This window comes from Anabas testudineus, chromosome 17 (genome assembly GCF_900324465.2).
Source record: "Anabas testudineus chromosome 17, fAnaTes1.2, whole genome shotgun sequence".
In the NCBI taxonomy this organism is placed as follows: domain Eukaryota; kingdom Metazoa; phylum Chordata; class Actinopteri; order Anabantiformes; family Anabantidae; genus Anabas; species Anabas testudineus.
This window is the reverse complement of record NC_046626.1, coordinates 10,088,459-10,112,437: the sequence shown is the minus strand read 5'-3', so window position 1 is coordinate 10,112,437 and position 23,979 is coordinate 10,088,459. Positions and strand designations below refer to the sequence as shown.

At 41.4% G+C, this 23,979-nt stretch overlaps 5 protein-coding genes across 6 annotated transcripts; 2 read left to right on the top strand and 3 right to left on the bottom strand.

Annotated features, from left to right (window-relative positions):
• The first annotated feature begins 384 nt into the window (after positions 1–384).
• On the top strand, positions 385–7,865 carry chrng (cholinergic receptor, nicotinic, gamma). Its single transcript, XM_026374939.1, has 12 exons — positions 385–477; positions 1,697–1,833; positions 1,928–1,972; positions 2,087–2,211; positions 2,340–2,495; positions 2,974–3,071; positions 3,210–3,410; positions 3,560–3,674; positions 3,767–3,881; positions 4,003–4,267; positions 4,365–4,498; positions 6,700–7,865. Exons 1-12 carry the CDS (start codon positions 414–416, stop codon positions 6,919–6,921), a joined length of 1,677 nt encoding a protein of 558 aa, XP_026230724.1. The 5' UTR covers positions 385–413; the 3' UTR covers positions 6,922–7,865.
• An 842-nt stretch (positions 7,866–8,707) lies between these two features.
• Positions 8,708–11,544, top strand: LOC113172446 (phospholipid scramblase 2). The gene is made up of 7 exons (XM_026375416.1): positions 8,708–8,957; positions 9,045–9,122; positions 9,218–9,410; positions 10,380–10,491; positions 10,572–10,671; positions 11,147–11,205; positions 11,453–11,544. Exons 1-7 carry the CDS (start codon positions 8,708–8,710, stop codon positions 11,477–11,479), a joined length of 819 nt encoding a protein of 272 aa, XP_026231201.1. The 3' UTR covers positions 11,480–11,544.
• An 84-nt stretch (positions 11,545–11,628) lies between these two features.
• eif4e2 (eukaryotic translation initiation factor 4E family member 2) lies at positions 11,629–15,823 on the bottom strand. 2 transcript variants are annotated; one of them, XM_026375415.2, is made up of 8 exons: positions 15,697–15,823; positions 14,401–14,512; positions 14,184–14,318; positions 13,939–14,043; positions 13,652–13,804; positions 13,418–13,558; positions 12,870–12,945; positions 11,629–12,780 (listed from the first exon to the last, which is right to left on the bottom strand). In XM_026375415.2, the coding sequence occupies exons 1-7, from the start codon at positions 15,798–15,800 to the stop codon at positions 12,910–12,912; spliced, it is 786 nt and encodes a 261-aa protein (XP_026231200.1). In that variant the 5' UTR covers positions 15,801–15,823; the 3' UTR covers positions 11,629–12,780; positions 12,870–12,909. The 2 variants fall into 2 exon arrangements, with proteins under 2 accessions (XP_026231200.1, XP_026231199.1); XM_026375414.2 differs by having other exon boundaries at positions 13,422–13,558.
• Positions 15,824–16,208: 385 nt separating this feature from the next.
• Positions 16,209–22,466, bottom strand: capn10 (calpain 10). The gene is made up of 13 exons (XM_026375299.1): positions 22,175–22,466; positions 21,207–21,439; positions 20,678–20,809; positions 20,343–20,539; positions 19,932–20,161; positions 19,708–19,849; positions 19,171–19,337; positions 18,834–19,090; positions 18,543–18,745; positions 17,869–18,124; positions 17,532–17,725; positions 17,383–17,428; positions 16,209–16,986 (listed from the first exon to the last, which is right to left on the bottom strand). The coding sequence occupies exons 2-13, from the start codon at positions 21,327–21,329 to the stop codon at positions 16,957–16,959; spliced, it is 1,977 nt and encodes a 658-aa protein (XP_026231084.1). The 5' UTR covers positions 21,330–21,439; positions 22,175–22,466; the 3' UTR covers positions 16,209–16,956.
• A 225-nt stretch (positions 22,467–22,691) lies between these two features.
• On the bottom strand, positions 22,692–23,769 carry ccl20a.4 (chemokine (C-C motif) ligand 20a, duplicate 4). The gene is made up of 4 exons (XM_026374930.2): positions 23,535–23,769; positions 23,253–23,379; positions 23,076–23,156; positions 22,692–22,972 (listed from the first exon to the last, which is right to left on the bottom strand). Exons 1-4 carry the CDS (start codon positions 23,599–23,601, stop codon positions 22,945–22,947), a joined length of 303 nt encoding a protein of 100 aa, XP_026230715.1. The 5' UTR covers positions 23,602–23,769; the 3' UTR covers positions 22,692–22,944.
• Between the last annotated feature and the right edge of the window lie 210 nt (positions 23,770–23,979).

Sequence of the window (23,979 nt, the reverse complement as noted above, 5' to 3'; positions counted from 1 at the left end):
GGACATGTGAATGACAATAGACGTGTGCACCGTACAGAATTACAATACAGTGAGTGTTTTAATGGTGTACACTGGAGCGCAGCCATGTCCTGAGTACAATGCCTGAACTATGAGCACGTCAGTCAAGTTTGTGTGTGTGTGTGTGTGTTTGTGTGTGTTGTGACAGCTGGCTATGTAGCACTGGAAATACACTCTTGGAATTAACCATAACAATCATCAACTCCCCCACCAACCCCCAACAATTCCTTTAAACCCCAACCTTCCCATCAACCCCAACCCCTGACATCTGCTGGGAAACAAACACTCGCACACACATATACACCAAGTGGCAGCAGTTCTCTCGAGTAGTGTCCATGTGTATCAGATTAGTGACCACAGTTTTGTCTCTGACGGCGCGGCACAAACACACACCGATGGATTCTGGCTCTCGGCTCTCGCTGTCACTCTTCGTAAGGGTGTTAATGATTTCTGCTGCAGGTAGGAATGCTGACTAAGCTAGTCACTGCTGCATTTGGTAGAAATGAGACGGTACCTTGTTAGTTGTTGTGGTGTGAATTTGTGAAGCAGGATTTGAATTGACTTATAGCCATACTGCAAGAAGGCACCTTATTTATGTTTGGCTCATCATTGTAATAAATTTAATTGAATATACAAATTGCCAATTGTAAATAGTACAAAATATAACTTTAACTGATTTAAAAAAAAATACAGTAAATGAAAAATAAAACTGTTATCTATAATAATATCTATATATTGTTACTGAATAGTGGTGTGTTATTCAACAGGGCTGTCGGCAGCACACAGAGTTGATTAATCAGGCTTCATTTCTTACATGGTACCATGTTTGTATGTGTTTAATGTGTTCTACTGGACTCTCTATTGTTAGAATGGTAACAATAGACTCTGTTTATCACTCATTTAACTCCAGGGACCATCAGTGTTGTTGCTTGAGCATTGGAAAGCAGCTGAAATTACTGTAATATATATTCAACATCAAACAAATATTTAAAAAATTATTTTGTGATATGTTTGTTATATCTACTGTTTCTGAAAACCACCTAAACAAGAGTTCAGTTTGCGTTCGTCAGCCAGGGTTCGGTTAAGTGTGCAGGTTTGAAATCTAAATGACCTGAGTTGACCTTATTCCAGGGCTAAGATAATTCTAGATAGAATAACTATTTGTTCTTGATTTCTGTGTGAATTTGTGTTTCAACAAAGTGAAAATTAAACTGGGATCGGTCATCTGCTCAAGACTATGGTGTGAGGGGACTTTCATCTTAAAGGAGCAATCCAGAGATTTTAAATCACAAGTCCACAATGATGGAGGGCAGATAAAAGCATTATGGTCAAAAGAGAAGCAGCAGAGGCTGTAATGTCCCAACTTTTAGTAATATCCCAACACACACAAGTTAAAAACACCGGATTGTACATTTCCCACAACACAACTAAAAGGTTTCTTTCTTATTTAGACTAAAGGGTGCAGTCTTAGATACAACCTTATTTGAAACCTCCATGAATGAAACCTCTCGTTACATCAGCAAAGAAATATTTTTGCAAAGCTCCTCCACAGTATTATTCTTTTTCTTTTTTCTTTTTTTCTTAAGCACAAATGTGTTGACTGGCTGAGGAGTACTCATCTTGGTGCATTAGAGTTACATGTTTTTCCTGCTCTGACCTGTGTGTGGTTCATCTGTAGCATCAGCCGTAAACCTTGAAGGGGAACTGTACAAGGATCTGATGAAGGACTACAACAAGAACATTCGACCCATGGAGAAGAACGGCGACATCACTCGGGTTGACATCAAGATGACACTCACCAACCTCATCTCCCTAGTGGGTGACACTCCGTCAGGTGATTTGGATTAGTGCCACTGGCTGCACAGGCCCATGAGTAAACCGTGTTTCCTAAACTGTTATCTCTCCACAGAATGAAAAGGAGGAGGCGCTGACGACCTGTGTCTGGATAGAAATGGTAACCACACACACACACACACACACACACACACACACACACACACACCCCTCATCTGCTCTGCATTGATGGTGAATGTTAACTAATATTAAGACACTGTGTTTCCGTGTGTAGCAATGGTGTGACTACAGGCTCAGATGGGATCAACCACCGAGGTCAGCTCTGTATGGAAACATCACCTCTCAGCTACGTGTTCCCTCCAAGAGCATCTGGCTGCCAGACATAATATTAGAGAACAAGTGAGTGTCACAACCCTTCAATAAGTCTCACATGTGCTCAGTCAAGAAGCTATGTGGGGTATAAGACATCAGACATGTCAAGGATAAACCTTTCTTCTCATCTTTTTCTTCTTTCCTTTCACTTGCAGTGTGGATGGACAGTTTGAAGTAGCACTTTACTGCAATGCCCTGGTGTCTCCAAACGGCTGTGTGTACTGGCTGCCTCCTGCAATCTACCGCAGTGCTTGTACCATCACTGTCAACTACTTTCCCTTTGACTGGCAGAACTGCACCATGGTCTTCCGGTGAGTAGAGATTATATCTTTTGGGCTTTGACAAGTTAAAATACATACTATATTTCTATTATTGTTTTGTCATTTAGAAAACTTAGGTTCATCCAGTGTCCTTCAAAAGTTTCCATTAATAGACAGGTATGAGATAACGATTAGAAAAATTAAAGATACAGAAGTATAACGTGTACACTGCTATTAAACCAATAATAAAAATACTTGAAATAACTGAAATGTACAAAAGGTTCAACAAAAAAAGTCCAAGCATGCAGGCAAGAGGTAAGGCAAAGGTAACTCCAAATAAGGGGTAGACATGTTTGGAGTCACAACCATTAGTTCCCATCAGGCTCCTTTGTGCTTAAACAGAATCCAGACCAAACCAGGAGCAACACTTTGTTCATTTGTCGTCCCTTTTCATCACGCTGTCTTGTGAAGATGAATAGACGGTTGCATTTGTTGTGGAGACGGATGTCTTGTTTCTCCTTGTGTTCAGCTCTCGGACATACAGTGCCAATGAGATCGAGATGGTTCTGAAAGAGGAGGGAAACCACACGATGGAGTGGGTGGATATTGACCCGGAGGCTTTCACCGGTACAGATAAATTCAAAAGTCATATGAAGCATTTAAATTATTTTTACTAAACAAAACCATTACCACAAGAATCTAAAATGCAGTCAAATGTTTTTTTTTTACCATAGAATAAAAATGAAATTTTGATTTTCTCATTAGAGAATGGAGAGTGGGTCATTAAACACAGGCCAGCCAAAAAGGTGGTCAACACTCACTACACTGAAGATGAGCTGGAGTACCAGGAGGTGATCTTTTTCCTCATCATCCAGAGAAAGCCCCTCTTTTACATCATCAACATCATCGTTCCCTGTGTGCTCTTCTCCTCCCTTGGGCTGCTTGTCTACTACTTACCTGCCAAAGGTTGTTTTTTACTCACTTTGTGTGTCTGAAAGCTCTAATCTTGTGTAGTCAGAGCTCAGGATTTCCAAGATGTCATCATTAAAATCTGAGGCGTGACATACTCAGCTACACAACACTTGTCTTATTGAATATTGGTTTGTCTGTTGCAGCTGGTGGCCAGAAGTGCACCATGTCTATCATCAATCTTCTGGGTCAGACTGTGTTTCTCCTCCTTATCGCTAAGAAGGTTCCAGAGACTTCACAGGCAGTGCCTCTTATCGGAAAGTAAGTTCAGCTTTCTTGTTCAGCCACTGAAAAAGACTAATTCAATTAACTAATCAAACCTAATGATGGGATTTATGAACTTTTGGCTGCAGGTACATCATGTTTGTGATGTCAGTGACCACCATGGTGGTGATGAACTGTGTGATAGTCCTCAACATTTCCCTGAGAACCCCAAACACTCACAAAATGTCAGACAAAGTCCGAAAGGTGATTGTGTGGCCACACCGTCTGTCCTCTAAATGGAATTTCAATTGAGTAGCTGCTGAGCAAACATACTATAACGTCAACATGAATCTATTTGCCACTGGATTACCCTTTGACCTTTCAGATCTTCCTAAACATCCTGCCTCGACTGCTGAGGATGCAGATGCGGCCGTGGACACCAAACAATGACAACAGCTCAATAACTGCAAACAGTGGACCTCATACTAGAGACAGGAATGGTGTGTTCCTGGTTCCCTGCCGACGCCGCAGCTCCATGACTCTCATCACTAAGGCGGAGGAATATGTAGTAAAAACTGCTCGGTCTGAACTCATGTTTGCCAGGCTCAAAGAAAGAAATGGATTGATGAAATCAGTATTAGAGAAACTACGTAAGTGCGGTATTGGAATGACTTTGTGTATGTTTAGGTGTAAACTTAATTGTTTCCTATATGTGACTCGATGGATGTTGGTCTGTTGTGCCTGCAGATGATGGGCTGGAAGCTGGCACAGCTGAGCAGCTTGGTGTCAGTCTGGCTAAGGCGTCTCCAGAGCTGAAGCAGTGTGTGGCCTCCTGCAAACACATAGCTGAAACTGCAAAGCAACAGAGCAACTTCCAAAATGTGAGTGCTGCATTTGTACATGTTCATTTTTTTTTTTTTTTTTCAGTTAAATTTGATTTTGTTTGTATGGCATCAAATCACAACAGAAGTCACCTCAAGGCACTTTACAGTGTTTAAGGTTTTAGACCAAAATAAGAATTATATAGAAAACCCAACAATCCTACTTGAGCAACACTAGGCGACAGTGGAGAGGAAAAAAGCTCCCTTTAGAGGACGAAACCTTCAGCAGAACCAGGCTCGTAGTGGGCGACCATCTGCCTCGACTGGGGTGAGTGGAAAGAGGAGAGAGAAAAGAACAAGAGGCAACAAACAACAACAACAACAACAAGCAGCAAAAATGCTGGGCAGGTCAGTAGGGTCAATAACTGTTACCTGACCCACCCCCAACTATCAGCTCTATAAAAAAGGAAAGTTTTAAGCCTGGTCTTACATGTAGGGAGGGTTTCTGAACTGGGAGCTGGTTACACAGGCTCTGCCTCCCATTCTACATTTGGAAACTCTAGGAACCACAAGTAAATCTGCAGTCTGAGAAGGGAGAGTTCTGCTGGGAAAATATGAAACTGTAAGGTCTTTAAGCTAAGATGGAGCCTGAGTATTAAGAGCTTTATATGTGAGGAGATGATTTTTAAATTCAATTCTGGATTTAACAGGGAGCCAATGGAGAGCAGCTAATGTAGAAGAAATACGATCTCTCTTATTAATTCCAGTCAGAACTCTGGCTTCAGCATTTTGGATTAACTGGAGGCTTTTTAAAGACTTATTGGGACATCCTATTAATAGTGAATTACAATAATCCAGTCTGGAAGCTGCAAATCCATGGACTAGTTTTTCCCCATCACTTTGAAGCAGAATGCTGTTAAGTTTAACAATATTCCTCAGGTGGAAGAAGACGTGAGTTCTAGAAATTTCTTTAATGTATGATGTAAAGTAGATATCCTGGTGTAACTCAGAGATTCTTTACAGTATTACTTCAAAGCAATGTCATCTAAGGTAATAGTATGATTAGACACCATGTCCCTGAGGTTTTTAGGGCCAAACAAAACAACCTCTGTCTGTCTGAAAATTAGAGGACATCCAGGCCTTTATGTCTTTTAAGCACGCTTAGAGTTTGATTAATTGATTAGTGTCTTCTGGAAATAAACATGTATTAATATGTATCATCTTCATGTTTACAGTGTAGATTAATTAATTATTGGAATTAACTCAGTTTTATTAGTAAAGAAATTCATTCATTGTTCTACTGAGAGTTACTAGGTTCAACAGAGCTAGGACTCTTTGTCAGCCTAGCTACAGGGCTGAAAAGAAATCTGGGGTTGTTCTTATTTGTCTCTATTAATAAGAACTAATGCATGGTTCTAGCTTTACAGAGGGCTTTTTTATATATTATTAACCTGTGTTTCCAGGCGAGTAAAGTTAGGATGACTGCCCTCCTCTGTGTTGGTACATGGCTCTGACATAAAAGATGGAATCAGTTCCTTAACAGCGTTTTCAGATAAACATCTATAATAATGACATTTTGATACGGTACACAATAACAAACAGGACTGGTTTTTGATTTTTCCAGTTTGGGTCATAGAGTCTAAGAGGGAGGCTCTCAAATGAATTCAAACTATGTTTAGGTCTGGGGTAGATTAATAAGCTTGAGTGGAAGATTGCTGCTGCTCCTCCACCCCGACCTGTGCTTCTAGGAACATGTTGTTTAATATGACTTGAGGGGGTCGACTCATTCAGGCCGACATATTCATCCTGCTGCAGCCAGGATTCAGTAAGACAAATGACATTTGATTGTTTTCTTTTTATTTTGTTCTGTGACAGTAGTCATGAATATTTATTTTTTTATTAAGTTCTTATGAATTAGTTTTTAATTTATATAATTTAGGTGGTCAGGGAGCAGACACTGTCTCTATGGGGTTTCGGCTGACGGCTGTAAGCAACCTGCAGAGCGGTGTGTAAGACTGCGTCTCTACGTCCTGGGCTCCACTTTGATTTGTCAAGGTTTAGGTCGTCTAATAAACTCGGTCATGTTTCTAGATAGTAGAGAAGCATCATCTAAAGCGGGATGGTTGTCGTCTCTTCTAATCAGCCCAGGTTTTCTGCAAAAAAATTTCCAATTGTCTATGTAGCCCACATTGTTTGCATGTACTCGTGTCCTTATGTTTAAATCAACATCTGTAATAATCTCTGAACTTTTTTAACCTCAGGAGAATGAAGAGTGGTTCCTGGTTGCACGTGTGATTGACAGGGCCTGCTTCGTCGTCATGGCGTTGGTGTTTTTTATTGGCACTATTGGAATCTTCCTCATGGGACATTTCAACCAGCCCCCCTCCTCGCCTTTCCTTGGGGATCCAAAGAAGTATCTCCCTCCATTAACCAATCTCACCGCTATAACGGACAATAGGATAGAAACAGATTTCCTTGGGTGAACAAGTCCACCCATCAACTAAAGTGGAAATCTCCACTTGTGGAAAGATCCACTGATCTTTAAATAATGACCAGTACACACATGAAACAATGGAGGGGCTATAGCTGTAGGTGTCTTCTCCATACATCTACTGTTGGTGTAGATGTATGGACGATAACAGAGGTTAAAGCCAAACATGCTTGCTCTAGGTGATCAAGGAGCCACTGCACACTTGTTGATTTCACATTTTAGACATATTGATGCTATCTGGTGTCAGATGAGATATGTGACCATAAAATAAAGTAATTTACTGACCAATCCTCCAAATGAATGCGTTTATCAATAAAAGTACTTCTGTAATCCTGTGATTACACCTTTTTCAAGGCACCCCCAGGCTCACCCCTAAAACACAGACCTGTTGCTCAGCCCTCCACCTCCAGTAGCAGGATTTCAATTACATGGATGAGTAGTGCCTTTCTGGACCAACAACAGGCAGATCCGGCTGGTTGGGATGGAAACAGAGTCAGTGGGTGAGGTGGGGGACAGGAGCAGAGAGCTCCTGACACACACACAGTCACAAAGTCAAACACTGCTATGTGAATATTCGCACAAACACACAGAGGTGGTAAAGAGGCTGGTGCTTAACCCCTCCTCATCATGACAAGTCGTGGCTTCTTGCCTTCGCTCTTCCTTCCCAGAATATGTGTGTAGATTCCTGAAGGATGAACAGAGGTGGTAAGCAATACTTTAAATGTTAGATTTTTTTTTTGTTGTTGTTTTTGTTCCTGTTTCCATATATAGGATGTAGTAGGTTGAGCTACTTACAATAATAAGACTATGGTTGTGGATGAATATACAGTTTAGAGTTGCATGTAGCTGCTGAATGAAACCAAACTGTGCAACAGAAATGTGTGTGATGTGAATTGAAAAGAGGGTAAGGTTTTTTGTAAGGCTGTTTGACCGGAGAGGAGGATGTTGATATTGCTGCCAGGGAACCTGCTGTCAGAGCTGCAGTACGGAAGAGGAGCAATTGTTTTTCAATATTTTCTCCTGTAAATTAAAAAAATAGCTTCCACAGATGTAAAAAAACATTTATATTCTGAGGATTTCTGCAGCTAATGGCTATCCATACTTTTAAACTAAAAAGAAGATTCAGTTCAGTTACTGTATCTATGAACAAGTAGTCCTGGCTCTGTCTTTAGGTAGTCATGAGCCAGAGAGAATACTGTGGTGAAAGTGTGTTGTTTTCTCTGCGTCATGTGTCATGGAAGCAATTGCCCCTCTTTAACAATAAAGTTATTATTGATTGAAATTGATTGATTAGTTTTCATTCACATAGGTCCATGAGATGCACCTTAGAGGTCATAATTTGATTTCTAAATTAAACTCTTTTACTTTTTCAGCAGTTTTTCTTAGTTTTAGTAATATGAAATCCCCATTTGCGAAAGGTCTGACTTTTTAAAAAAGGCAAAGAAAGAAATGTAAATTATTAGTTTGCTTGAAGATTTCCCCAGGAACAGTACAAAAAAAAAAAAAAAGATTTTAAATGTTTCCACTGACAAACTTAATTTTATTTGGTGAAAATAAGCATGTTTGATTGAAGTGGGGACAGAAACGTTTACCTCTCCTTGTAATTATACTTTTCTGTTCTTGCTTCATACAAGACCTCAGCTGCTCAACAGTTATCAGTCTGTTTATACTGTGATAACTACTGTTTATAGTCTGTTTCTCCTCCTCATGATGCCAATAATAGTCTGCATGATCTGACTCACTCAACCAAGGCTGAACCTAAAAAATAATTTTCAGCCATGTCAGTGATAACCAACCAGCCTCTTCCCTTTGGCCGACTGGAGCGAGAGAGGCACATCCAGACGATCTTCAGAGCTTTCCAGAACCGCTGTCACTCACCTGAACACAGACTCCACCAAACACCTGCTGACTGGGAACCTGAGGAGCAAGTGGAGGAGTGGAGGCCTGGAGGTCCAGCAGGATCAGACTTTAGATCTATGCTGGAAACAGTCAGTCAGATTCATGTTGCTGCTAGACCAGAGCTGCAAGGTATCAAATATATGTGCATTTGTGTGTTGCTGTGTGAACAGTGCTGAGAGCGGTCTGTTTAAAGAGATCAGTGTTTCCTCATCGTAGGTCCACAGTGTGTCCCCAGGAGAATCTACAGCATTTCCACAGGAGGCAGAAGATCACAGTTGTTTCTGGCTGTGGAAGGTACGGCTAACATCCATCTCATCTGCAACTCATAGACTGAATCGTGCTGTTTTTAGTGCTCTCTCAGACTGGCCTTGATGTCTCCCTCCTGTCAGAGAGCTCTTGTGTGTGCCTCCAGTGTTGCGGTCCAGCTCGGGCTTGTACCTTGCGGGGGTTTGATTGTCAGGGCCGCCAGGTCTTTTATTTTGAAAGGCCTCTTAGGGTCGACGCCTGCTGCCTCGGCTGCTGCCTGATGGAGATCAAGGCCTTTACACCTCAAAAACATCTTATTGGCACTGTATGCCAGAGGTAGGACAATATGAATCTGTTTTAATTGTTCTTGTGAAAAATACACTTACTTATCTACTAAAGATCGTTTCATTTTGGTAGCACTCTGCTGCTACAGCTTCTTTTACCTGAGAAATGCAAGTTTCATTTTTTAAACAGGGATATTAACACTTTCATTAATAGGAATCGGTACTTCTTCCACTACTGAATGTGGACTTGTAAATTCAACTGAAATATATACATACCAATAAGGATGGACTAGAATAAGAAAGAAAGAAGAATAAAAGAATAATATTAGCTTTGCCACATTTATACACAGATATCTTGCTGTTAAATTGTTTTCATTTATTTTATTTCTCATTTATGTAATTTGGGTGGATGAACCCTTTAACCCTTTGATATCCCCCCCACTCCCCCACTTTCAGAGCATTGTAGCACTCACAGTAATGCTTTACATTCTCAGACTGTACAACTTGTTACATGAGCCTTTTTCCATGTCATTCCCGGCCTCTGGCCACCCTGAACCACCGTATGATGCCCAGGCCTGTCTGTAAATAGCAGTGAGAGCTGTTAGTGTTCCACACAGCTGGGGTACGGTCTAAACCTGGGTGGGGTGGGGGGTTAATGCACAAAACAGCTGACTGCTTAGAGACACACTGACAGAGCCACACTAGACTGGGAAGGAAGGAATGTGGCATCCCTTAAATGGGAGGAAAGACAGTCTCCTGCAATCAAACCAAAATACTAAAAAGTGGAAATCACATGTCCAATTAAGGATGATCTGGCAGGAGTTTCAGAGACTACATACTTGGTAGCTATATTTCAACTCTTCCAATAAAAAGTAAATAGTGCATCTGGTGCTACTGAACAGCTAAACATGGCAGCAACGAGTCTGGGCTGCACCACTGTGTAACGTACTGGCCGGTGGATCTGCCAGGCTGCTTTTTGTATAATTATGTGAGGACTTGTGTTGGTCGACTGTGTTGTCAGGTGGAGCATGTTCACCCCTCTCCTGGACGTGTGTGATGCAGAGGGAACATCAACACTCAGAATCCAGGGTCCCTGCTGTCCGTGCCGCTGTCTCTCCAATCAGCAATTTCAGGTAATGATATTTAAGCAGCTCAAAAATAAATTCTGATTCCGCAAGTGTAATTTGATTCAGTGTTTTTAATCATGCACTAGATCGTCTCCAACATTGGAGAGAAAATAGGAACAATATGGAAGAAATGGCCTGGCTTTAATGACGAGCAGAACATGGACCACGAATATTTTGGGATGGATGGTGAGTCTATCTCAGGCAATGTTCTTTGTGAAATGGTTCTGATCAAACAAATGTTCTTTTTTCTGTCATGTTCCCCTTTAAAGGCCAAATAAAACTAATCAGAATTTACTGAAATAACTTTACCCAGAACATAACCTGCATGTTTTCCACAGATCTTTCTCACTTCCCAGAGCATGATGGCTAAAACATGTTTTTCACGTTACTTGTTTTGCTCGATGAACAGATTTTGCAAAACATAATCTGTGATAGCTTCTGCTTTTACTTTTTCATCAATTGTTCCCACGTGTATATGATTCACAGACATGTTTCATAAATTTGAAATTAAAGCTGATAACAATGGCTTTACTGCAGACAACATTGACACCACCTGGTGGTGTTTTTTAGCAATGTAACCTCTTTAGTACCCCACGTTTTTTCTACTGCATGGACTTTCAAACGAGTAATTGTACTATTCTGTACTGTTTCACTTCTCTAGTACCAGTTAGTATGGAGTCAGACACTAAACTGCTTCTGCTGGCAGCCAATTTCTTGTTGGTGAGCATAATAATTTCTATTATCTTGTAGGAAGCTACTTTCTGTTATGTAACTCAGTTCATAAAATTATTTCAGAATAAGTGTTCTATATATATATTATCAGTAAAATGTGCAGTAAATATAAAAGGTTGAAGTTTCAGAAAATAGCTTCGTAACTTAATCGTATCCTAGATGTACCAGTGATGGCTTTTCTCCAATCATTGTAGTCCCTCACTGATAAACTCACCTGTTCTAATATTCTCTACAGTATCACATGTTCTTTGAGATGAGCTGATCAGTGAGAAGGACCAAGCTTTACCAGGCGACATGTTGCAAATGGACAACTGGGATAAAGACCAGGCCACTCCCACCAAATACTTTTTTACTTTAAAAAACAGAAGTGAAACAGAGTCTTGTATTCCAGCATTAATTTTTGAAAGAAGCGACACAGAGTCAACTTTAGCAGCAGATGCATATTTGACATTTATTGCTGTAATCCATCAGGCATACATCCAACAGCGTTTCTTTACTTTGATACTCACACACGCACACACACCTGTAGCCATCATCACATCACCAAACATGGGCAGCATTACAGTTTTTCCAACACACTATAGGCACCTTCCTGACATTGTTCCAAAAAAAGCCAAGTAATTGTTAAAAACTGTAACAGACCCTGACTCTGCACCCACTTTCATTTCTTTTACTAAGAGCTGGAAAAGGAGCCATGGTCAGTGTTTCTCACTCCTTTACACCTTTGAGGACAGAAAAGAAGAGCCCGTTCCTTGGATTCATTAAAGGCGGGGTAAAGACAAAACAGACAGCAGGGAAACCTGGTTCGGGTCAGGCTCGAGGCCAGGCACAGTGATCTAGGCAGCTTGGCAGCCCATTTTAAAGATGCTGGTTATACAACCTTCTGCTCAACACAGAATGGTCCCTCATCCTTTGGGATCGATTTCTGGGTCAAAGATATAGCGTCATAGCCGGTTGAATTAAGAGATCTTTGAAGCTGACAATTTACAAATACACCGTACACAATAATGACATTTTTTTTACTTCGAAAAGACCAGAAGAACTGTAGTTAAAATACAGCACTGTAATAAAATAACATCTACTTGCAACCCTGTTTGTTTCCCAGTATAACAGATTAACATGTACTTAGATTAACAGCAGTGTGAAGTTTGATGTTATGCCAAGTTTTAGGATTATAAACAAGTTGTTTTTGTTGTTGTTTGGTTTTTGTTTTTTTTGTCAAGTAAACTTTCAAAAACAGCTAATGACTAGATCCGCAAACACCAGTCACATGGCCCCACTTTGGTGGCAAGTTACAGATGTTACAACTTGCTTTAAAAGAAAAAAAAATTAAAAAAACTGGAGGCTTCGTTCCCATCTGGCTGATTTAAAAAATAACATTTCTCTCTTCAGCTTGGTTCAGTGTTCTGCTGAAAGGCTTTTCTGTTTCCAATTTGACACAAAGAAGGTCTTCTCGCCTCTGTTCCTGACTTTTGCTCTGTCTTCATATAACACAGTGCCAGTCCGCGCAGAAGTATCCTTCCTTGGACTCGTCATCCCCCAACACATTACATATACACACACCTACACAGGGCAAACAGAGATGAACAACATTAGTGTGATGTTGGAGACAAACTACTGTCACTCTGAGCTAGAATAGCACCCATTCTTACTCTTGCAGAGGTTGGCTGTGTGAGGGGCTAACGTCCACCACTAGCATTCACCAGACCATGGAAGTCTTCCCATGCTCTGAAAAGAAGAGAGGATGCAGCACATCATCATTCAAAATAACTAAAAAAAAAATTCTAAAATCTTGCCGCAATGGGAAATTCACAGTTATCTATATTACAGCAAAAGCACATAAACATGATCAAGTGGAAAGTATTTTTCTGGTATAAAATATACAAAGACACAAAGTGTTATGAACAAATTAGGGAGCAATTGTTAATATTAAATGGCTAGAAAGTCGTGTAATACCTCTTATGTTTATTAACAATTAATGCTTGATAAAAAAAGGGAATTGGTCCATAACTGAACAAAACTACATCTGATCAGTTGAGACTGCGAGAAACATTAGCATGGTTCAACATTTATGCATTACATCTAAAGTGTAAGTACACGTTGCCTATTCGGTAAGAAAATGTTAATGTTTGTGAACATGCATACATTAAAGTGTTAGAGAGAGTGTTTGGAGAGAAAATAATAAAACGAAGAGACATACATACTTAATGCTGTCTGTATGTGTCTTGTACTCCATGATGGTGTTGGGAGGTAGGTTGAGGACTCTGCGCAGCGTGTCTCTGATGCGGGCAGTGGTCGCCTGGTCGCTAGCTGTTTTGTTCCAGATGGAGATTATGTCCTCCTGAGGATAGCAAGCATAGAGACAGGTCTGAGTGTGTTAAAGTAGATAGTGGAGGATTATATTCAACAGATGTGTGTCTGCTGGTGGGTCTACCTGGAAGCGCACAGACACTACAGCTCCGCAGATCTCCTCTCCAACCATGAACTGTTCCCCGAGCATGGCCAGTATCAGGTTCTCCCAGCACCGAGATGCTAGGCCTTTCCGCAGACGGATGATCCACTTGCCACCCATCTTATTGGCATCATCCTAAACACGACACATGCAAGATTTTATAATGAGCCTCTTGTTTTTAAAACCAAATTTGATGTATTACATGATACAATTTTTAGTGTACAGGATCTCACTAAGTCCTATTTTAATTTCTGTCAATGTGTACTCACTTCCCACATGGGTTTTATACCCTCTTTGAAGAGGTGAAAGTCACTATGACCTGTCAGGTCACCTGGCCGGATCATGTGACTATAGAAACGCCAAAACTGCTCCACCTTTAAAAGAACAAGAAACATCTACATCAGTAACTGTGGGATTCAGCATAAATATGGTATATAAGGTTGTGGCTGGCTAAAGTGTCCACCCCTTTCTACTGTATCCTTTTTCTAAAAAGAGGTCACAAGGAGTGTCATACTGAGGCAAAGCTGCCAATCTGCTTGATGTTCTGTTCGTAGCTCTGAGTACTGGCTGGTCTTCCTGGGGTGCGTCTTGAGTACCAAAAGGTGTAGTTGTATTGAAGAGGGTGTTCTCCAGCACCTGGCACTACCATCTGCAGACAAAGAAATCAAGTAAGATACACAGTTAAATGCAGAAGCTGCAAACATTTAAGAGTCATTCTTTAGTGGTCTCACCTTTTTCTTGGAAGTGTTTTGCTCTTTGTCCTCGTCTTCAGTTTTTTCCTTCTCGCTGTCTTTTGGTGAACCTTGATCCTGGTCGTGGTCTCCACTATCATCGTCTTTCAAACTGAAATTTATGGAAACACAAGCAGCAAAATAAGCAACGGTTTGTCATGCAATGACTGTGCACATTTATATGCCTCTACTACATGTTATTTACTTCATTGTTCTACATGTTCACTTGCATCTTGTTTCCTTCCTTTCTCTTTTCTGCTGTCCTGCCTCTCTCTCTACCTTTCTGCAGGTATTCCTGGACTCACTGTACATTTTTAACATGCAGTTATAGGTCATTCAAACCTGTTTCTTGCTGCTTTTCTTTCCACTCAACTCGACCTGTTAAGGCAAATGTCCACCCATCCTGAACCCAGTCGTGTCTGAGGTTTCTTTCATTTTACTCAAAGAGGATTTGGGTTGTTCTCTATAATTCAGTGACCTCTAAACGAATTAAGTTAAAGGGGATTTACACTAAACTGATCTGGTAGTGGACTCGTTTTACTTCTGCTGCAGTCTACTAATATGTACCTGACTCTGTCTAAGGTCTGAAAGTTCAGTTCAGGTGAGCTAGCTTTGCAATTTCTGCTACTGTTAAACTGAGTTAAACAGGTATTTCTAACAATGAGTGTGCAGCGTTTGGCATAAATGGGGTAGATCAAGTATCAGAAACGATTCGTGCCTAAACTCGTCATTGAAACTTTAATTAAAGGTCAGGCTTTCTGCTGATGTTTCACGGTTCTTTCGTTTTAGCTGGGACATCTAAATAAGAACTGCGTATACTTTACTCCTGCCGTGTGCCCACCTTCATCTAAGCTAGTGAACAGCTTGTAACACGCTGCCTGCCATCTCTCTGGAGAGTTAGGGCAATAACGTCTACTTTGACCCGAGTCTGAGTGCACCTTCCCCCGCCCCTCAACAACTACTACTCCGAGGACTCGTGGCCTATCCGCCTTCCGCAAGGCTAAGCTACGGCTAACAACACAGCACACTGCCTATTATAATACACATCATATATTAAATACACTTTTCGCTCAGTTATGACGTTGTTTTAATTTAAATGCACTTGTTTGTGTATGTTTCCCGCTCTCGTGTGAGGTTTTAACCACACACAGCACGCTGGACCATGCAATGAGGCTGACACACCTCTCTACAGCCAACGCAACAGCTTCATTAACGTTACGTTTACCGGAGGATTTACAGCGGAGCCGGGGTCTTCACTCTCCGGCCGATATTTCACATATATTTCTGGTAACTTACGCGTCAAATTTGTTGTTCATTATCTTCTGGGTGAGTGCCTCTCGGAGTCCGACGACAGCCTCCTGAATTCCGCAGGAACGGCGGCGCGCACACAGTACGCACATGTACGCGCACGCAGTGTTGTAGTTTCGAGCGTGCGCAGCTCAGGAGTGACACCGGGCTGATCCTCCAGATGTGTTCGTTTAAAACTCGTATCAAAACACGGGACGCATTAACACCAAGTTATGTTTTAACATTTTATTCATTACACTTCATTCAATTCACTTCTACACATGTTAAACACAGTATAGTACCTCTCTAATCAGTGTAATTCTGACTCCAGTGAATTATCACAGATCCTATGACTTCAGCACACAGAGATGGGGGTACAATCAGGCAGACACACACCAACACACACACGCAGCCTCATCAGAAAACGGCGGCTTCTTCATATGAAGCAGCCTCCTCTGATGTGCCGACTCTCTCCTTTCATCCCTCCCAACCGCCTGCTTGTCATCGGTTTTTGCAGGAACTTCAAACAGTGATTTGATTCAGGTCCTTGTAGAGCTGTGGACCCAGTCTGGGGCACAGACTGAGAGGTGAGGGTGGAGTCATGAACCAAGTAGACTTCTTTTGGTCCAGCCTGACTGTGGTGTTACTCTTGAGGAGGATCTGGTGTGAAGACAGAGGATTGTTTCAAGAGACAAGCAATGCCGGCCAAGAAAGGAACACAACATCTGAAGGATGTGAGGGATGGGAGGGAAGCACTTGCATGGTATGGCACGGTATGGTGTGGTGAGGTTTGGTTGGCTCTGCTGTCACAGACCATCCCCTCGCCCCTTGCCCCCAGTGCCTCTGTGAGGACTTTCATGAGAAGGCCCTTTGTTCCAGGCCGGCAAGCACACTAGTGAGTGAATGAGCGAGAGCAGTGGCGGCCCTCTTCAGTGGCGGCTGTTTGTTTACACCAGCTAGCCCTGTCATACTTCATTAGCAGCCCAGCCCACCGACAACCTCTGATGTCCTAATCTCCAATGAGTGGTTGCCCATCAGCCCTGAGCCTCAGCGGTTCAGGATAAAAGGGTTTTCTAGGATTCCCGACACACACATTCCCACTAAATCTCTCTATCTGCCTGGCTTTTCAGTCATCCATGGTGCACATAGATAGACACACACACACTGCTTCAATGGTGAGGGAAGATGGGAGAAGTGGTTCTTTCATCATGGGCCAAGAGGCACAGGGAGGTGAGCCGACACCAGTGGAGAAGCAACAGTCCCAGAAAACTAGCTTTGCATCACAGAGATGTGAGAAACCTGCCGCCCAGAGAGAGACACGGTTAGACAGGGGGATTATTCAGTGCTGCCATCTTCTGACCACAATTACAGACTTAAAAAAATGGAGAACTACAGAAGCATAATTTGTTACACTGAACTTTCACTTGACACAGGACATGGTCTTAAGCTACTGCCCTGCAAGTCCTTAAAACATAACCGTTTGAGTTATTAAGAATTATTTGGGTTCGAATACAATGCAAGACCTAAGACAAGACAAGAAAGTAGAGTATAATCTACTAGAATGCAATTCATAATAATACTCAGCATTACGATAGTAAATGTTTGGTATTTGTGCTGAATATCTGACGTAAGCAATTACTCATCTGTCACACATGCTGCTAAAAATCATCATTATCAGCCCTACAACATACAAACCTCCTGAATGGCTGTGCCCAATCTCTCCTGGCTTTTCACCACTTTCCTGAAAGAGACAAACACACCTTATTATTCCTGACAGTGCAACAATAATCACACTGTGTAATAACATTTAAATTGGAGCATTAAAATAAAGGACAAAAGGCAACCTCTGTATTCTGCGAGACATGCTGAGTGTGAAGTTTGCAGAGCAGTCGGGCTGATAAGTAGAGGGTACTATGGTGTAAGCTCCAGGAGGTAGGCAGCAGGCTAGACTAACATCCTGGGTGTAACAGTGGGGTACACAACTGGCCACAGGGTCTTCGTTGCTCAGTAATGTCTGCACAGATACCCCTTCTAGTACCTGCACATAGTACGAAGTCAAAATCAGGTGAATGAATAGAAATGGCAGCTTGCAGTCATTATTAGAGAAATTGCCATTATCTATACAATCCAGTAGTATAACAAGAGCATTTTTTTAATCCGTGGCACTAATATGTGCCTGACCTTATAAATGTGGAAGCCAATAGGATAAAGGTCAGTGTCGGGGCGGCTCTGCTGCAGTGTAATCCTGACATTCAGTCCTGACATCACCGCTGGGTCATCGCCACCCACTGTAAAAGGGAAGCAGGGGTTCTTCCAATGAGACAGGAAGTTCCTGCTTCCTCCGGCCGACGTCCCCTCCACCCACGAGCCCCGGAAGTAACTGGTCTCCCATTCCCCATCTGTTAAAGGCAGTGAAGGTGCTGGGCTTTTCAGGACACTGAGAACAAAAATATTGTATATGTCAAAAACTATTCAACCAGAAACATTAGAAATTCTACAAACACTTTCAAAAGTGATTCATGACAGTTAAAAAAAAATCGATCTTTTGTAAATTGTGCAGGGTGGAATTGAAGTGAGTTTACTTCCTTTTAAAAGACAAAAAGTAAATTCTATGACCAGCAGATGGCACTGCTTATTTACTTACATCCAATTCTAAGGCAGGTCGTGAAGCTAAAAGAAATATAGGCTCTGTTCGTTTAGGTGTATAATTAATCTGAGATTAATTACTAATTTGTGTTTATAAATTAATTTCTTGAAGCTACCTGAACTTTGAGAATGTGAAATAAACAATACATTCAAATTTTAAAATAACAATTATTGGTTGTTTATTTCTCCTCCCATTAACTGGTCCTTGCCTGAGCGATGTGGAAAAGAAGGAAAAGACCCTGATGAGAAACCGGGCTTCAGTTCCTGGCTTGTAGGTGCTGGGGATCAGCAGGTAGTATCCAGGCTCAAGCTGCCTGTGAAGAACCACCTCCCTCTCATATGTGTGGCAGTGAGTAGAAGCACAAGGAGGTTTATTCAACATCCGGCCCAGATTAAAACGCTTCTTCTCTACCTGGTGACATAAAAAAAACAGACAAACTGACACACAGATACTGACACAGAAACACTTGCTGTTAGTGCATGTTAGTGATGGCACAAACCTTCCACATGTGTAGAGCAATGGCCTGGTAGTGCTGGTGCTTTGTGTTCTTGCTGTCGTCAAGTTGTGTTTGTGCGCAATTCTCCCTGTTTCTCAATTTTCTATGCTGCAGCAGAGAAACTAGTACCTCTCCTCTTTCACATACTTTGAGCCAAAACTTTGGGTTAGTACCATAGCTGCTGCTGTTTCGATTACCACCAGCAGAGTACCCTTTTATCCACCGGCCGGCCAGCTGATGGCTGTGGGTCAACAGGTTTCCTGTATGACAGACAAGTCAGGTTAAAACAAGGCTCCAAGAAAAATAATCAGAAATCAGAGATAAAGATAAAGATAATTACCAGTATAGATGCTCTTTAAGTGTCCCTCCTTACTGACAGGGTATCCCACTGTGACATCATCGAACTGAGACATGAATTCAGCCTCATCCAACCAGAACTCACCCTCGGCCACTCTGGCTTGTAGGTCTAAAGCAATAATAGGGTCAACAGAGCTCCAACCTGCACCACTGCAGAGACAAAGCACAAAGATATCATGTAGACTGAGGTTGGATGTCAGTACCGAAAAAAGGGTCCAAATCCACAATTAATCAAGTCCACTAGGGGCTCAAAAGGCACTTTCCCTTAACTTTCTGCAGACTTCAGATTTTGTTGATATGGTTAATAAAGTAGTAAAGTTTAGTGAGTAAATTCCATTGCATTTATGGCACTGATTGAGGTCTGAATCCATCTCATAGTGGCAAAGCATCTTTGCATCTTTGATGTGATTATGGTTAGCACACAAGTACACAAATACAGTAGGTGGGTATTTTGCAAAAGGCCTTGTGCGGTTGCACACATCTACAACAGACAGATCTTAATGATGACAGACATGCCTACCTCCCAATCCAGGTGCCTCCCCAGCAACATCTGCCCCATGGATTTCTGATCCTGAGGAGTCGTACTACACCCCCTGACACAATCCTCACATCCAACCACTCCATAACAGTCAGAGCATGATACTGACCTGTTTCATTTGTGCCTAAAACAGGGCAAAGAGTTTATTAGGTGATGTTAGACTTGATCAAAAGACTGGATTATCTGCAAGGAAAAGCTGTTCTGACCTGCAGGGCTGCTGTGAGTGGAGCAGCTCAGTGCACACTCATCTTTCACTGGGTACAGAAATTTCAGGTCCAGCCTTCTTCTGCTGACCTGGTCACTGGCTTGTTCTGGTTTCTGCTCCCCATCTGAACCAAAGTCTCCCAGGCTCCAGTGCTCTGCCAGACCACCGGTCAGGTCCACCAGGGCCTCAGATACCTGCCCTGCCCACAGTTGCTCATATGACCCATGAAGCCTAGAGAAGATTAAATAAACAGAAGGAATTTTCAAACTTCACTAAATGTTTTTTTGGGATAGCATGACCAGGCTCATGATACTTTTCAAAAGTTCTACCAAAAAACTCCTAACTCCTATCCTACATGAAAGTTCATGGTCCAGGTATAATGACAGATAAGGCAGGTAAACATGCTGCTTACTTTGCATAGGCCTTCTCCAACAGGGCTACCCAGAAGGCAGTGGGTGACTGACAGCGTGAGAAGCAGAGGTTGGAATTAATACAGGGCAGGCGGTCATCAATGATCACCTCTGTAAAATGTCCCAGCTGCCAAAAACGAAACTGGAAGGAGCCCCTGTACCTGCTGTCCCCCCACTGTGGCTGGTCTGAGGGTAACACCTGCAGAGAGTCATGGACTAAATTACTCTAGTAGTACAGGACGTAGATAACATGCTTATGACATGCTTGTACTGTAACTTAGTCTAACCAATGACACATCATAAAATTCAGAATAATTGATGTATGTTTTGCACTAACCTTGTTCAGCAAGTGTCTGTTTGTAAGTAAGAAGTTGGAGGCACAGAGAAACCAGCAGTCTCCTAATAAACCTTGTTTAGCATGAGCAAGGTTGATGTTGTCAGGGAAGAGTTCTGGTGACTGGCAGATCTCCTGGAGGTGAGAAATTGTAATAACAAAGGACTTCGACATGCTGACTTGGAGAAAACGTTCCCATTTTGGTGTTATGGGAGAATTTAAAGTCACAAATTTTTATCATGCTCATTTTGTCAGGTTTGGATTCTGGTAGACTTACAAATAGAAACATAATAAAAATATCTAGTTTGTGAAATACTGAACTGTAACTTCGAGTTTTTTAACCATCAGATCAACAACCTGACTACAGGAATCTTTCTTTATTTGAATAAATCAACCTGTCCTTGTTGACACGTGAATGCGTCACCAGGCAAAAAGGTCAAGAACTATTTGGGGAAATGAAATCAACAACAAATTACACAAACATTTAACCTTCTTTTTGGCATTTCCCACTATCCTTAAAACTACATTTAACCTGCGGCCGTCGCCATGTGATGTCACCCTGCAGCCTGGCGATGGGTGTGCAGCCATCAGAGAGCAGAGAAGTGTGATCAGAGGGGAAGTCCGGGTCCTCAAACAGAGCCTTGCCCCCACACATGGCTCGTCCTTCCTCTCAACCTGGACGGTGCCTGCTGGGTCAGCGGGTAATCGTCAGCCTGCTGCAAACATCCTCACTGCTTCCAAGCAGATTTTTCACTTATGTTACACCTAAAAACAAACAAACAAAATAAAATTTACATTATGCTGTCATTTGTAAATTTATTAGCTACATCTAGCAGAAATTAATGCAGTCTAACACAACATTGCTGAAACAGAACCCTCTTTTTTAAGGGTGATTATGTAGTTTTTGTAGGAAGGTTTGTTTTTGGAAATCTAGTCTGAGCTGCTGAGTTGAACTGTATGTCTTTATACAGAGAGGTTATTTGGCCTTTAGCAATATAAATGGGCTGGATAAATACTAGAAACACTTGTTAGTATAGCAGAATAAAACTATCACTGACTCAAAGCAGGATTTGCTGAATGACTGTTGTATTAGACGACTCATATTTTTAGATATGCGTACCTAGCAGTCTAGTGCCTTGTGGGTGTATGTTGGTTAAATTTTGCATAAGTGTGGTTATGGGCATATATTGCTGGCATGAACCTGAACCTGCTGTACGTGTACATCAGGGGTTGATCTGTGCCTGATTGCTTGTTTTAATAATTTAGGTATTTGACAGGATCAAATAAAGTTTAACTTCCCCATGATCTTACTACTACAACATAATATGATACTATATTCATATAGTGGTACACCGTTAGCTTAGTTTGTTGTTATTGGGCTGAGTGACTTAATCTCACAATTGTAACACAGGAGAGAAATGTCAAGAAGATGGACATCTAAATATAATATCATCTTGGCAATAAAGCAGATAACTGCATGTCTGGACCTGTATATCTTACCTTTCTCCGCCACTTCTCAGCATCTTTCCCCTCACAGCTGTCATTCTTCAGCAGCTAGCCGTTAGCTGCGGTTAGCTTGAAACTAGCTTATTGCACAGCTTTAGCATCTCCATCTCTCTTCATCTTAAAACTAGTTTAAAAAAGCATAACCACCGCTGGTTTCTCCCCGTCAGCATGAAACAGGATGTTATGGCTAACTGTTAGTTATATCCAAACCAGACATATCATCCCACGGAGCATAAAAACAGATGTTTTTAGCTCGGACACCCAGCAGCCGACCGGTCGTGGTGAATCCTTCCTGTGCTGGTGAACTCCGCCGCCTACTGTTGGCGCCGAGAATGACACACAAAGTGACCGTGTGCCTATTATTTAATATTACTATATAATATTATGTATTATATTATAACTCTTGCAGTATTTTATTTCTTCCTCCCTTAGATGTGACTGTGTCTCCTAATGGTTCTTATTTTTTCTTCTTCAAATCAGATTTAATTGAAAACAGTGAAACAACAAAGTGTTCATCAGTGCGAGTAAGTTTTTTTATTATGTTTTTGCAGTATATTTGTATGCTAATGTATAGTCACTCAAGCAACATTATGAAGAAATTACAACAGGAATCATAAAAGCAAGCACTTAAAAGCATTACCACAGAGTCACCAAATAATAAGATATAGTCTATATATTAATTTTATTAGCCATAAGGTGATATAAAAATGTCAGATTTAAGGGCCATCGTACAGTAATGTGTTGGCGTCTTTAAGCTGCTTTCTTCAGACGACCTTCATGAGTGTAGATCTTCTATTTAAAAAGTAATTAAATAAAACATTAGATTCACATAAGACTGTTGAATCCTGGCTGTAGTTTTGCAGTAATCTACCATGTGTAGTGTTTTATAACTTACTCAGGCGTAACTTCGATGGCACGTTGCACCCACTCTGTTTCAGGATTTGCACACACAACTTTGTTTCTCACTGTCATGAAACTGTATTAATAGAGGAGGAAAGGTTCAGACATTACTATAGACGAGCAGACAGTTAACATGTACTTTATATTTCAGTTGCTTTTACTTTTTTCTTACATTATTGCATAAATGTTGCAGTTCTGTGTGATGTCCTGTTGTATATAGTAGCTCAGCCTTCTGAGTGGGACTGGAGATTCATGGTACTGTGTGCAGCAAGTTGCCTTCATCTTCATCTTCAACGGATCTTTGAAGAACAGAATCACAGACATTTTAGCAAAGAAATGGCAAAGTAACACATTTAATGAGAACACAATCTAAAATAAAACAACTCAAATGTCTTAAATCAATATTATCAGTGACAGAAAATGGCCAGTAAATCATTGTTGAAGTCATACTTACTGCCTTGACTTAGCGCCACTAGGAGCACCAGCAGCATAGAGACACACACAATGAGCTTTGCCATCATCACTCAGCTTCTCACTCAGCAGCAAATCAGGTTAGTGACTCTCAGATGGGATAAAATGAAAAAGCCTGAAGTTTAAATAGGGTCTAAGACTCGTGCGTGATAACTCACCACAAAGGAACTAGCTGGAAATACACATGTAAAAATAATTCAGGTCAAGTAGAAAGTGTGAAATACAGTTTCTCACAACAGTGGCACAAAACCCCCTCGTCTGTGGGTCAGTTCAAAGGAATCGAGAATCGCAGAAAGACGTTTGTGCTACTTAGTTTTTTTCAAATGGGGGGTCTTTGCATCTTGATATGCTGTTATGCTTGCAATTTATACTACACAATTACTGTGCATGACAGTAAATGGTGTTTATTGGTGATGCAATTAATACAT

Coding starts and splice junctions, on each gene's coding strand:
- chrng (XM_026374939.1), top strand. CDS start 414: ATGGATTCTGGCTCTCGGCTCTCGCTGTCACTCTTCGTAAGGGTGTTA. Junction 1,834..1,927: donor TCACCAACCTCATCTCCCTA/GTGGGTGACACT, acceptor ATCTCTCCACAG/AATGAAAAGGAGGAGGCGCT. Junction 3,411..3,559: donor CTACTACTTACCTGCCAAAG/GTTGTTTTTTAC, acceptor TGTCTGTTGCAG/CTGGTGGCCAGAAGTGCACC.
- LOC113172446 (XM_026375416.1), top strand. CDS start 8,708: ATGTCAGTGATAACCAACCAGCCTCTTCCCTTTGGCCGACTGGAGCGA. Junction 8,958..9,044: donor TGCTAGACCAGAGCTGCAAG/GTATCAAATATA, acceptor TCCTCATCGTAG/GTCCACAGTGTGTCCCCAGG. Junction 9,123..9,217: donor GTTGTTTCTGGCTGTGGAAG/GTACGGCTAACA, acceptor CCCTCCTGTCAG/AGAGCTCTTGTGTGTGCCTC.
- eif4e2 (XM_026375414.2), bottom strand. CDS start 15,800: ATGTGCGTACTGTGTGCGCGCCGCCGTTCCTGCGGAATTCAGGAGGCT. Junction 13,559..13,651: donor TAGTGTCTGTGCGCTTCCAG/GTAGACCCACCA, acceptor TGCTATCCTCAG/GAGGACATAATCTCCATCTG. Junction 12,946..13,421: donor ACACATACAGACAGCATTAA/GTATGTATGTCT, acceptor TCTTCTTTTCAG/AGCATGGGAAGACTTCCATG.
- capn10 (XM_026375299.1), bottom strand. CDS start 21,329: ATGTGTGGGGGCAAGGCTCTGTTTGAGGACCCGGACTTCCCCTCTGAT. Junction 20,162..20,342: donor TTGGAGAAGGCCTATGCAAA/GTAAGCAGCATG, acceptor AATCTTCTCTAG/GCTTCATGGGTCATATGAGC. Junction 18,746..18,833: donor TTGCTCTACACATGTGGAAG/GTTTGTGCCATC, acceptor TTATGTCACCAG/GTAGAGAAGAAGCGTTTTAA.
- ccl20a.4 (XM_026374930.2), bottom strand. CDS start 23,601: ATGATGGCAAAGCTCATTGTGTGTGTCTCTATGCTGCTGGTGCTCCTA. Junction 23,380..23,534: donor AGTGGCGCTAAGTCAAGGCA/GTAAGTATGACT, acceptor TGTTCTTCAAAG/ATCCGTTGAAGATGAAGATG. Junction 23,157..23,252: donor TGCAACATTTATGCAATAAT/GTAAGAAAAAAG, acceptor CTATTAATACAG/TTTCATGACAGTGAGAAACA.